Raw genomic sequence first — 12683 nt, 5'->3', positions numbered from 1 at the left:
GTTAGATCTATTAGATCTTTAGCACAATCATACTCATGTCAATCCTAATGACTTAACTCGCATTGCTGACTAGGCTCGACCCGACAAACGATGCTCGATAATACATCGCGACCGACACTGGGTCACTCTTTTAATGAACCTAGCTCGCTATCAATGTAAACGTGCAAATGAAAAAAACAAGCATGTCAATCCTAATAACTTAACTCGCATTGCTGACTAGGCTAGACCCGACAAACAATGCTCGATAAGACATCGTGACCGACACTGGGTCACTCTTTTAATGAACCTAGCTCGCTATCAATGTAAACGTGCAAATGAAAAAAACAAGCAAATCAAAACATATAAGTAGTGATAAAGAGTATGTCGTGAAGACAGTGACTCGTAGGAATGGGCATGCCGTGGCGGTAGGGGCTGAAAAGAGGGTATGCCGGTAAGGCAGCGACCTGAAGAAATGGGCATGTTGTGGAGGCAGTGACTCGAACAAATGAGTATGTCGAGGAGGCAGTGAACCTAAGGAATGCAACTCGAGTAGATGATATCGATCTTGCAGACAAACATGTACATGCACATACACAACATGCAAAGGAGCAAGTGGTCGGTCCATTGAGATAGAGCATCCTGTTAAACCAAAGTGTTGTGTCAACCAGGCCAGAGTAGCCGGCTAAAACATAAGTGATGCGACCGGTTCAGAATGACCGACCGAGGCACAAGTGGTGCTGACCGATCCAGGATGACCGATCGAGGCACAAGTGGTGTCGGTGCAAATGCAAGTGCGAGATACAAGGTGCAAATGATGTAAGTGCAATGTTGCAAATGCAAGGTGCAAGGTGCAAGTGCAAATACAAGGTGCAGAGTGCAAGTGCAATTGCGATATACGACATATAATATATAACATGCAAGACATGCATATGCAAACAATTAAGTGCAAATGACCACATATGATAGCGAGCCACGCTCGTACTAACACCTCGCCTGAGAAACCTAGGGCTGACACACTTGGATTTGCGACATCTCTCCTCCAGCTTTGGAATGACAATGTGAAGGGTTTTCACCTCCAATTTCTCCTAAGGAAAACTCTTCACTGTTCATAAGGCAGACTAGCTACAAAGTTTTTTTCGCACTATGAACACCAAAGATCTTATAGGATAGACTAGCTACAAAATTTTTCCATCCTCTAAGATCGAACTCAACCAATCCCTCCAAGGGAGATTAGGAGCTCCAAATCGTTGGAAATTGGGATTCCAACTGGGTGGGATAAAGATCTAAGGCTCACAAAAAGGTAATCACTCGGCTTCGTATAGGAGTGGCCAACACACGAGATTCATAACATAAAGGCTAGCTCTAGGTAAATCAACGATCGATCACATAGGTACGTCATCACGTCGGTGTTACGCTAGGTTTAAGGCTTAAGGCTCATAACAGGGAAGACATTCAGCTCTACGGAGGGTATTTGGCTATGCATGAGATTCTTATCCTACAACTCCCTCTATGAAATCGACGATCAATTACATAGGAATGTCGTTGCACCGGCGCAGGCACCCCTTGTGAGCGATCGAACCCACCTCCTAGACACCACTAAAACCTAGGGCTAGCTAGGAGGAAGGAAATCTCACCACCGTGACGGTTGCAGACGTGTTCTCTTTATGCTGAAGGAGATCCCACGTTTCCGGTGAAGCTCAGTTGTGCTCCGATCTGCGTGAGACGTACCTCACAATGAGTCATGTACACGGGCAGGAAATGAATGAGGGCAAGAGGTATGCAAAGTACCCAAAATAAGTAATTTTTGCAAATAAGATTATGACCAAAATGTAGAGGCCAAGGGAAGCTTGGCTAGCATCGTCGGCGGCAACAGGATGATGTGACTGCTGGAGGCAAGATTTACAATGAGTATTTGATTATGAAGAAATTAAAATCATTTAAAAATATATATATATAAATTGCTTTGTGTCAAACAGAAGCAATCATATTATTTACCATTTTCCGAGTACATAAATAACATCGACTAATCCAAAGTTTAGTCTCAAAAAGGATAAATTTAATTAAACTAAATGTTAAACATTCAAAAGTAAACTTAGAAAAACTAACAAAGTTTTTGTAACAGAAAGTTCAAATTTAAGAAAACATTCTTCCCTTTTACAATGAGTATTTGATTATGAAGAAATTAAAATCATTTAAAAATATATATATATAAATTGCTTTGTGTCAAACAGAAGCAATCATATTATTTACCATTTTCCGAGTACATAAATAACATCGACTAATCCAAAGTTTAGTCTCAAAAAGGATAAATTTAATTAAACTAAATGTTAAACATTCAAAAGTAAACTTAGAAAAACTAACAAAGTTTTTGTAACAGAAAGTTCAAATTTAAGAAAACATTCTTCCCTTTTACAATGAGTATTTGATTATGAAGAAATTAAAATCATTTAAAAATATATATATATAAATTGCTTTGTGTCAAACAGAAGCAATCATATTATTTACCATTTTCCGAGTACATAAATAACATCGACTAATCCAAAGTTTAGTCTCAAAAAGGATAAATTTAATTAAACTAAATGTTAAACATTCAAAAGTAAACTTAGAAAAACTAACAAAGTTTTTGTAACAGAAAGTTCAAATTTAAGAAAACATTCTTCCCTTTTACAATGAGTATTTGATTATGAAGAAATTAAAATCATTTAAAAATATATATATATAAATTGCTTTGTGTCAAACAGAAGCAATCATATTATTTACCATTTTCCGAGTACATAAATAACATCGACTAATCCAAAGTTTAGTCTCAAAAAGGATAAATTTAATTAAACTAAATGTTAAACATTCAAAAGTAAACTTAGAAAAACTAACAAAGTTTTTGTAACAGAAAGTTCAAATTTAAGAAAACATTCTTCCCTTTTACAATGAGTATTTGATTATGAAGAAATTAAAATCATTTAAAAATATATATATATAAATTGCTTTGTGTCAAACAGAAGCAATCCTATTATTTACCATTTTCCGAGTACATAAATAACATCGACTAATCCAAAGTTTAGTCTCAAAAAGGATAAATTTAATTAAACAAAGATAAAGTTAATTAAACTAAATGTTAAAAATTCAATAGTAAACTTAGAAAAACTAACAAAGTTTTTGTAACAGAAAGTTCAAATTTAAGAAAACATTCTTTCATTTTACAATGAGTATTTGATTATGAAGAAATTAAAATCATTTAAAAAAAATATATAAACTGCTTTGTGTCAAATAGAAGCAATCCTATTATTTACTATTTTCCGAGTACATAAATAACATCGACTAATCCAAAGTTTGGTCTCAAATTCCGTGGTTAGGCTGGGAGAATACCGACTGCCACTCCAGAGCTTCCACTACTCTCTCACTTGAGGGCTAACAATCTCACATCAGTTTCCAATCAACTGGACCAAATTGGGGATTTTAATCTGCCATCTTAAAATCTCCAATTCTGCATCCAACAAAGTATATTTCTCTATTTATTTGCACTCAACTCCATGTAAGAAATACTTTCCCATGAAATCAAATAAATTCTCCCCATGTTGTAGACATCATAGCCCTTTTGGAACATATGTTTCTCATTAACATTTCAATTGACTAGATATAAACGTAAATGAAGATCGAAGTTTAAATCATCACAAATTATTGACATTTAAAACCATATAAAATAAAATCAATTTTTCTTAAAATCATATCTCAAAGTAGGAAGAAGGATAAAGAAAACTACTCAGAATTCATGGGAATGATACGATAAAACACGAATTTCATATATAAAAATAAGTTTACAAAACAAAAGAAATAAACAATTTTTCCCAAGCAAATCCTTAGAAGTTCTCTCCAAACCTTTCTCTCTTTACAAGCACTCTCAATTCTCTCTTAGAAGTGTAATGAAGAAGAAATCTCTCACATTCTCTTTCCTCTTACAATCATTGAAGAAAATCTCCAAGCCATTGACTTTCTCTCTCTCTCTATCTTTTCTTGTCGGCCCCCTTTACACGCCACTTAAAACTCTTTTCAAGCCCTAGATTTCCCTCTCTTGTATCAAAGACTGTCTCCCTCCAAAAAGAATTCAAAATTTTCTCCAAAATTCTATCCAAAAGTCAGCTCTTTTAAATTCAAAAGACATGTTCATTGATCCAAGAGAAATATCCCTTCATAAAAGAATCTTCCAAAGTGTCTAGATGCATTGAATCACTCCAATGGGTGTTTAGAACTAGTGTCCCTCTAAAAATTCACGCAAAATTTGTCTCGAACCGCCTTAATCCGCAAAAAGTCGTTTCTGACGCATCTTGGGCCAGCTCTCTGTCAAATGGCGCATCATGCGCCAATATGACATATCTTGCGCTAGTTTGCTGAAGACCGCGCTGTTATGGGTTTTGGCGCATCTTGCGCCAATCTTGCGCATCTTGCATGAGTTTCCTAAAATTCGTTGTTTTGGCTCCAAATTTCTTCCTTTTTGCTACTTTTGCTCCAAATATCTAAAGTTGATTTACCTGCAACAAAACATGAAAATATCTTTTTTTAAAGTGCAATATCACAAAAAATAAGCATAAAGTGTATACTTAAAATAACATACTATTTTGGTATATCACTGGCATGAGGAGACGCCAGCGACAGGACGCTCTTGTGTGCATGAGTTAGGTTTAGAAATAGGGATTTTAAATTTATTCTTTTTTATAATAATAATGTTATTTATTATTTAAAATCATCGATTTGCACATCTGTCACGCTTGTACGGAACCCCAGCTATATGGATGTCCTTTCCAAGTAAAATCAACATTCTAAATGCGCTGGAGCAGTTCATTTTGTTATCCGGGATCGTCTGGACAAACTCGCTGGTAGACAGTCCAATTTAAGCCAGTTTCTCGCGCGACGCGATGAGTGACACCAGTTGGCCCAACCAAAGCCATCCAAGGTGTGAAATGTCAGTTGACCTTCACCTGAGCCCTGACTACGTGTCGGTGGGTCTCGAACGGATGTCTCGAGCTACAGGTAACTTGTTTGCATAAAGTGCAACCTTGAAACGCTCAAGCGGACATCCCCCACAAGTGACATAAAAAATTGATGTCAACAAAGATATAAATGTAATTTGGGATATTACAAATGTACCTACCCTACACATGTGAATTTTATTGAAATCTTATGATCTTATTCTTTAGAGCTAAGCAAACATTTCAAACTAGATTTTATAAATTTTTTTCAAGATTTTAAATGTTCAACTTGATGAATAGAGTAGATTTGTAATTTTGTAGTTTTCACTCAATTTTCTTAATTCACATAAAATCTCATTTGATAATTTTGTCAATTATTATTAGGTTTCCAAAACAGTGAATTCAATGTTTCTATGCTGATTTGAATTATTTAAAAGTAATTTAAAAATTAAGAAAGAAATTTATTCAACAACTGAAGATTTACAAATATACCTTTTCATACAAATTACATTTTCAAATTGATTTATCTTTTATTCATTTAATTCTAATTAACTACTCAAATATAATTTTTATGATTTCAAAGCATGTTTCAAAGATTTAATTGAGATTTTGAGATAAAAGGGTATTTATACAAATGTCAAATTGCAAATAAATTCTTACATTTACAAAATGAGTCTTATTGCATTTCAGTAGAAGATTTTATTATTTTAATGAATTACATTTCCATCAGTGATATTATCTTTTAAATTTCATTCTTTTTTTTAATTTTTTTATTTTCATTATTTTATTTTTTTCTATTGTTTTTTTTTAAGTATAAATTTCTTAATGTTTTGTAAGTTATTGCATTTGAGTAGAAGATTTTATTATTTTAGTGAATTGCATTTCCATCAATGATATTATCTTTTAAATTTCATTCATTGTTTTTTATATTTTTAATTTTCATTATTTTATTTTTTTCTATTTTTTTTTAAGTATAAATTTCTTAATGTTTTGTAATTTTTTTCTTACTTAGGAAATTTATGAAATGTTAATGAAGTCAGAAACTACTTATTGTCTCTCTCTTCTACATCAAAAGGGTTGGCTTGGATATGCACTTTGTCACCCATCAATTTTATACGTGTAAGAGTATATTTGCATGTATATTGGCTAATTTGAGAGAGAGGGAGTGAGCGAGTGAAGGAAAACATAGATAACGAAAGCATGATGTCCAAAATAAGAGAGGAAATGCTCCAAAACTTAATCAAAATTATCCTAGCACTTCCACCCATTATTGAATCCACAATTACTCGATTAAATTAATTTGTTTCTTTTCATATATCTTCCTAAAACAATTGCTATGATAACTACATTAGCACATTACGAAGTAATCCCTCCAATTGTATCAAATTAAGGCTCATTTTTAGAGAATATTAATGAAATATAATCTTGCTAATGGAGAAAAGAAAGAGTGCAAAGAAGAAGATTGCAAGGTAACCAATACCAATTGGATTGGGAAGTTGCACCATCAAAAAAGAAGTTTTGAAAGTAAGAAAGTGCACCGATCTTTCAAGTTTGAGACAAAATTTTGACTTTTTAACCAATGGTGGATTGACCACATAGATCGCATTGATAACTTCTTCAAACAAAGCTAGAGCACTTCGACAAAGCTTGGTTTCCTGACTATTTGGCAACTTCAAAGGTCTATGGTCAGTAGGGAGAAGCTCTAACTTTGATTCAATTCTATCACCTAGGTTCACTCAATCTCTAGCATGTATATAAGCTTATTTTACTAATCTTTCCATGGTCAATATGCCTTAAGCACTATATATTTTCCTATGATTGATTTAGTGAAATTAGACTATGTATATTATAGTTATTAATTGTGTCGTCCTAATTTAGCTACGACATAAGCCCTCTTTGCCCATGTAAGTGACCTGATTAGTACTCTTTTTTTATTTGACAATTCAAAATATTCTGTTATATCTATTAGATTAGACTCAATATTTTTTCGATTGATCAAGCTCATTCCTTGACCAGTTCATCTTTGATATTCTACTACAATCAAATAGAGCATACACATAACCATATCAATGCTCACTTGAATTAACGAGGCTTTGCTAGTCTTATTAGACCTTAGGCCAACTATTGCCATTTAGATGGTTCAGATCATCATAACCATCTTGTGTTAAATCAAGCACTCTTAAGCTAGCCAAGTGCAGTTTATATTAAACTTAGTTCCAAGGAGTCACTTCAATTTAACTTAAACCATTTAGATGATTCAGATCATCATAACCATCTTGTGTTAAATCAAACACTCTTAAGCTAGCCAAGTGCAGTTTATATTGAACTTAGTTCCAAGGAGTCACTTCAATTTAACTTAAACCTCTCTGATAAAAAATTGTTCAACTTAACCTTTTTGCCTTTAGTTGATCGTATGTCAATCTATTCTAACCTAAACTTCATTAGAAATTTTGATACTTGCATGAAACCAAATTGTAGAGGATATTTTTAGGACCATTTAGTCAACCTTAAGCCTCCTAAGTTTGTCCCAATTGAGCTAGTCTAAAAAGGTTAGTTCTACAAGCAAACAAAATGAAATGGGCAAACATGTTTGAGGCATTTTCTTCTTTAGCCCATTGTAGGTAACTTTATTTTAATTTTATAAACATATTAGGTTGTTATGGTGATAGTTAATAGTAGTTAATCTCACTCTTTTAGGCCTTATTTAAGCTTAGGACTTTTTTTTGTCTTGCGCTTAAAGTCTATTTAAATATAGATTATCACTTTGCCAACGTTGACAAAACAAACTCTCACATGATAGTTGTGTTACTTATTGACAAATAGTACAAATCACTACCCTTACTGCTTGTTGAAATGTAATGAAGGAGTCACACCATCTTTTATGGCTTAGTTGGAGTGATGGAGGGAACTAATGACAATATATATTGCTATTGGATCTCCAATTTGAGATTTGGCAGTGTTGATTTTAAATTATTCATTTCATGTGTGTATCATTGTCATACATGATTCTCATGCACACTTCCAAACTTTAAGCTCTGCTTTATTAATGTTAATTTTATAGGTTGATTTTGCATGATCTTGCAACTCTAGTTGATGATATTTGGTGCATGCTCACGTATTGTAGGTTCTTTTTTATTGTGTTCCTTTATGTGCCCATCCATGCTATGTACTTGGCTCATATTATTATATTTATGACCTTGGCTTGTGTTGCATCTGCCATGATGTAATGATTATGATAATATATGTTTTTGTACTTAAATGTGATATGATGTGATGAGAGATCAATTTTATATCTTTAATAGCATATATTTTATAAAGGAATCTACCTAGGAAGCCCTAAGAGGAAAGGAAGATAGGGATTTACACTTGCAAATTTTCCTCATTATATTATTAAATATTTATTTCTTCTTGTAGCTTGCTCTGTGAATTTTTAAGAACATACAATTAAAATCAAACCTTTTAAATTAAAGAAAAATGAATATGACATTCTCAATGAGGTTATATGCATAAATGAAAACACATTTACTCTACGCTTTTAGTGAGAGTAGTGGTTGTACGTTTGGGTCCTTCATGCTGGTAAATGTCTCATTTGTAAAATTTATATTATATAATAATCTAATGAGTCTGCTTGTATTTTGGAGCTCATTTAAGGGTAGGGAACTCAAAAGAGAAAAATAATTAAGAAAATATATCACAATTTTTTTTTCCAACTAGCCAACTCTTGGGTGTGTTTGATTTTCTCCTTCATTTTGGTTCGATTGGACCCACTTTCATGTGCATTTAAGTATGTTAGTGGCATCTTGACTAGGTTGAGTGTTAATTTAGCATGTTGAGTCTTTCAATCATATGTTCTATCATATTTTAAGTCCTATCCATAGATTATTTTCTTAAAATCTGGAATATTCTCAACCCTTATGTCAAAGGATTATTATTTGGATTTCTCTCCTCTTAATTTTTTTAAGTGCAAGTCTCATCTATCAGTTTAAGATTAAGTCACCTTACAACTTTAGTTCTATGAGATCCCCTTGGATGATATTACCCATATATGTAGATAATCATTCTCATGGTTGAAGAAATACCTTAGGTTAGTTTTTTTTCTTTTTTTCATTGCTAATCCTTCTTCCTTAGGTTGTATTCCTCTCTCCAATGTAAATGTCTTCCCTGGGATTGCCATCCTATCCTCTAAGAAAGTCATCCTTCCTCATGGGTTACTCATCCAACCTTTCCTTTGATCTATTTCTTCTTTCCCTTTGGTTAGACACCATCTCTCCAGATAGATATCTCTTAATTATTTATTGAGTTTAGAATATTGACTTATTGTTAGGTTATTCATCTTATCCATTGGGTTATTCTTATATTCCTAAGGTTATTTATTCTTCCTCTTAGAATTGTTTACTTTTAGATATATATTCTTTTATTTAGGATTAGCCTCTCTTAAGATAGGCTTCATCTTTCTTTATATGATAGTCATTCTCTCTCAGGATTAGACATCCCTTTATTTAAAACAACTCTCCCTTTCTTTAGGCTAGAGTATATCTCCCTAGCACGTATATCCTCTTTCTTAGATTAGTTACCCTTTCTTTCTGAATTAGTGCTTACTTTCATAGTTTAGAATCTCTTTCATTAGGATTAGTCAACCTATCTTCTAAAGTAGTTTGCCTATCCTTTAGGCTAGCTTCTTTTTATTAGGTTGTTATCCCTTGGTTTCATCCATTATTATCCTACTCACTTATATTTTTTTATTCGAGAGCTTCCATTTACTAAAGTTTGGGATTTTTGGATGGTTAAATATTATCCAATGTTTTAGAATATTAGTTTTTCTTCATTGTCTTGAATGTTTCCAAATCAAAAATATATTTCTCAAACATTAAAGCAATGATATTCTCATAGGAAGAACTTCTTTATAATTAGAACTTGGGTTACTTTGATCACAATCTCATAATTGTTTTTCCCCCATGCTAGGTGCTCACCCATATCCTTCACCATTATATGAACACAAAAAAATATATTTCTCAAACATAAAAGCAATGATATTCTCATAGGAAGAACTTTATAATTAGAACTTGGGTGACTTTGATCACAATCTCATGATTGCTTTTCCGCCATGCTAAGTGCTCACCCATATCCTTCACCATTATATGAACACACTTCCAAATCATTATAAGTAAGGTTTAGTGTTTGTTAGGGATCTCCGTGTTTACACATATCTGTTGATTTACTTGATTAAACTTCAACGCTCTTTGACTACAACTCATCTTTCTTTTTTAAGTTTGTATATTTTCTCATAAGAAGTGATTAATTTTGAATAAACACAAGTACACGTGATATTTTTTAATTGAGAGATTTCTCAAACTTACCTAAATACGTAATTAATAATGAGAACATTGTTTTTTTTTTTTTTGTAAGCTCAGACTTCCATAATATCTTTCACATATAGGAACATCAATGGGATTTAGTTATCTAACTTGCTAGAATCATGGGTTAATAGAGCATGCTAGTTTAGGATTTCTTCATTATAATATATTAATATCATCTCAAGTCATTTTCTCTTAATTTTCTTCTGTATGTTCTAATTAACATGGAAAATATTAACCAAAACATCACCATGATTTGATGTAGATGGCATGCTTCCTCATTTTTAATTATCTTTTCCTTTTCCTTGGAACTAATCGACCACATGCTTCCTTGGAACTAAGTAGCCTCATGCATGTTTTTATTTCAATTTTCAATGAAAATGTGAGGAATAGATATATGTGCATCATATTGTATCAAGAAGAAAATTTTGAGCAATAAATTCGATTGATTAGATTATTATTCTTAGTTTATAATTTTTTTAATTTGTAATTCAATTTTAATTTAAGAAAACATATTTTGTTTTAATGTTTAAAAGGTAGAAAAATATAGAAGCTAAGCTAAACAAAAATTGAATATATTCCTCACATTGATTTATCCAACAACAAAAAAAAAACAAAAAATTACAACGCACATGCCATCATTTATTGACTGAGTAGCATGCAGTGTAGTGGATAGTTGTGAAAGCAATGTACATGAAGGAAAATAACAACTAGAATTTAGAACTTATTTATATGATCTTAATCATGTCCATGGCTTCTAAGAGCCATTGTTGTGGAAGACTGAAGCCTTTCTTCATGTTGCTTCGCTACTATCTGCAAGTTGAAGTCAATAGAAGAAGATATTTAGGAATCTACTACATTTAAATTGCATTCATGTATAAACAATAACATATTTCTTCTTGCATTGATGTTTTGCATTTAAAAAATATTCTTCATGTATTTTTTTAATCTAGTCTTTTAAGAAAATATTATCATGCATAAATACAAATTTTTAGTTTAGAATAAAACATGAGAATAATATTTTCTTTCATTGTGCTCTATTGATCATTCTATTTATATAGTATATTAATTGCAGAGTTATGTCAGATTAACTTGTGTTTGAAAAGTTTTGTACTTTTTACATTCAACACATGTATTGTTTAATTTGCCAATAATTAGAAACACAAGAGTTAGAGCATCACATAACATACTCTTTCATCAACGTCATCAAATTAATGATCGACAGATGTGGGTGGCCTCGATGCCGCTTGGGGAACCTCATCATTCTTCGCAAACCTTCCTCGAACTCGATGTCTGCTATCGGCTAGAATCTTCCTACATGGATACTATAACATTTTGTTTCATGTAAGTGACATTGTAACATAAATATTAGAAATTAAAGATTTATGTGAAACTTCTCAGCCATATTTACATTGATTTTTCTGTTATAATTTCTGGCTTTTTTCTTCTCCTTGTACCTATTTATCTTATTATTCTTCTCCGCTAATGTTAACTTGGGAACCTTAAAATCTGATTCATCTATTTTTGACTCATCTTTAGCAGCCACTTGTAATGGAGCCATGCTCGTGCTACATCCGACCATTGGTTGGTTGCTATCTCTTAACACCTTCAGAGAAATTTTGATTATAATTTAACTAAACAACTTTGCATTCATGAATGATGGATATATATATATATACCTGTAAGTTTTCTGGATCATAGAATGTCTGCATGGGTGCAGACGAGTACATTCCTAAGTTGCATGGTTCCATAGCCTCTGACTGTCTCACTGTCATTCCAGCATCAGTAAAAAACCCAAAACCAACATTTGCGTCATCATTATAATGCAACCCACCAAATGCACTTGTAGTGTCAAATAAAGGGCGGGGATTGAATGTTGATGGGCCCATACCCAAAGAACTTGGTGAATTCATGGTCGACGTCTGGCTTACAATTGGGTCTAGTGAATAAGTTGTATATGAAGGAGGAGTAGAAATGACTTGGTTGAGCTGATTTGTGAGATAAATTGGTGTTATGGGTAAACCTGAAGGTGGTGGTGGTTGGGAGTTGAGGAGAGTGGGAGCATTGTGTGTAGCCATGCAAAGTTGTGTGTTTGTGGGTGTGTTATGTGATGCTAACGGGTAGGTTTCTATGAAAGGGTTTATGAAGGAAGGTTCATAGAAGGTTTCTATTTCAGTGGTGGGGATTGTGCAGGAAGAAGGGTGGTAGTAGAGCAGAGGAACACTGTCGAGTGTTGTGGGGGCGATGGTGTATGAAGAGGGTGGGTTAAAGCTAAGAATTGGGGCACTGGTGTGTGTGATCGTGGGTTCATTGCAAGTTATACTAGTGACAACGGTGTTATGTGATGCTGGTAAGATGTCTACAGTGGCAGCCATTGGAGGAGCAGAAG

General features: G+C 33.0%; 1 protein-coding gene across 1 annotated transcript; it reads right to left on the bottom strand.

Moving 5' to 3' along the window:
* Positions 1 to 10961: 10961 nt before the first annotated feature.
* Positions 10962 to 12683, bottom strand: LOC110020382 (the record flags this gene model as incomplete). Its single annotated transcript, XM_020718470.1, is given in 4 exon segments — positions 10962 to 11107; positions 11485 to 11619; positions 11706 to 11900; positions 11974 to 12683. Coding segments are annotated over 3 exon segments (1019 nt in total), but the record flags the coding sequence as incomplete, so codon positions are not given.

The sequence above is a fragment of the Phalaenopsis equestris genome, unplaced genomic scaffold (genome assembly GCF_001263595.1).
Source record: "Phalaenopsis equestris unplaced genomic scaffold, ASM126359v1 Scaffold000095, whole genome shotgun sequence".
NCBI classification, from domain to species: Eukaryota; Viridiplantae; Streptophyta; class Magnoliopsida; order Asparagales; family Orchidaceae; genus Phalaenopsis; species Phalaenopsis equestris.
This window is presented reverse-complemented; position numbering and strand designations above follow the sequence as displayed.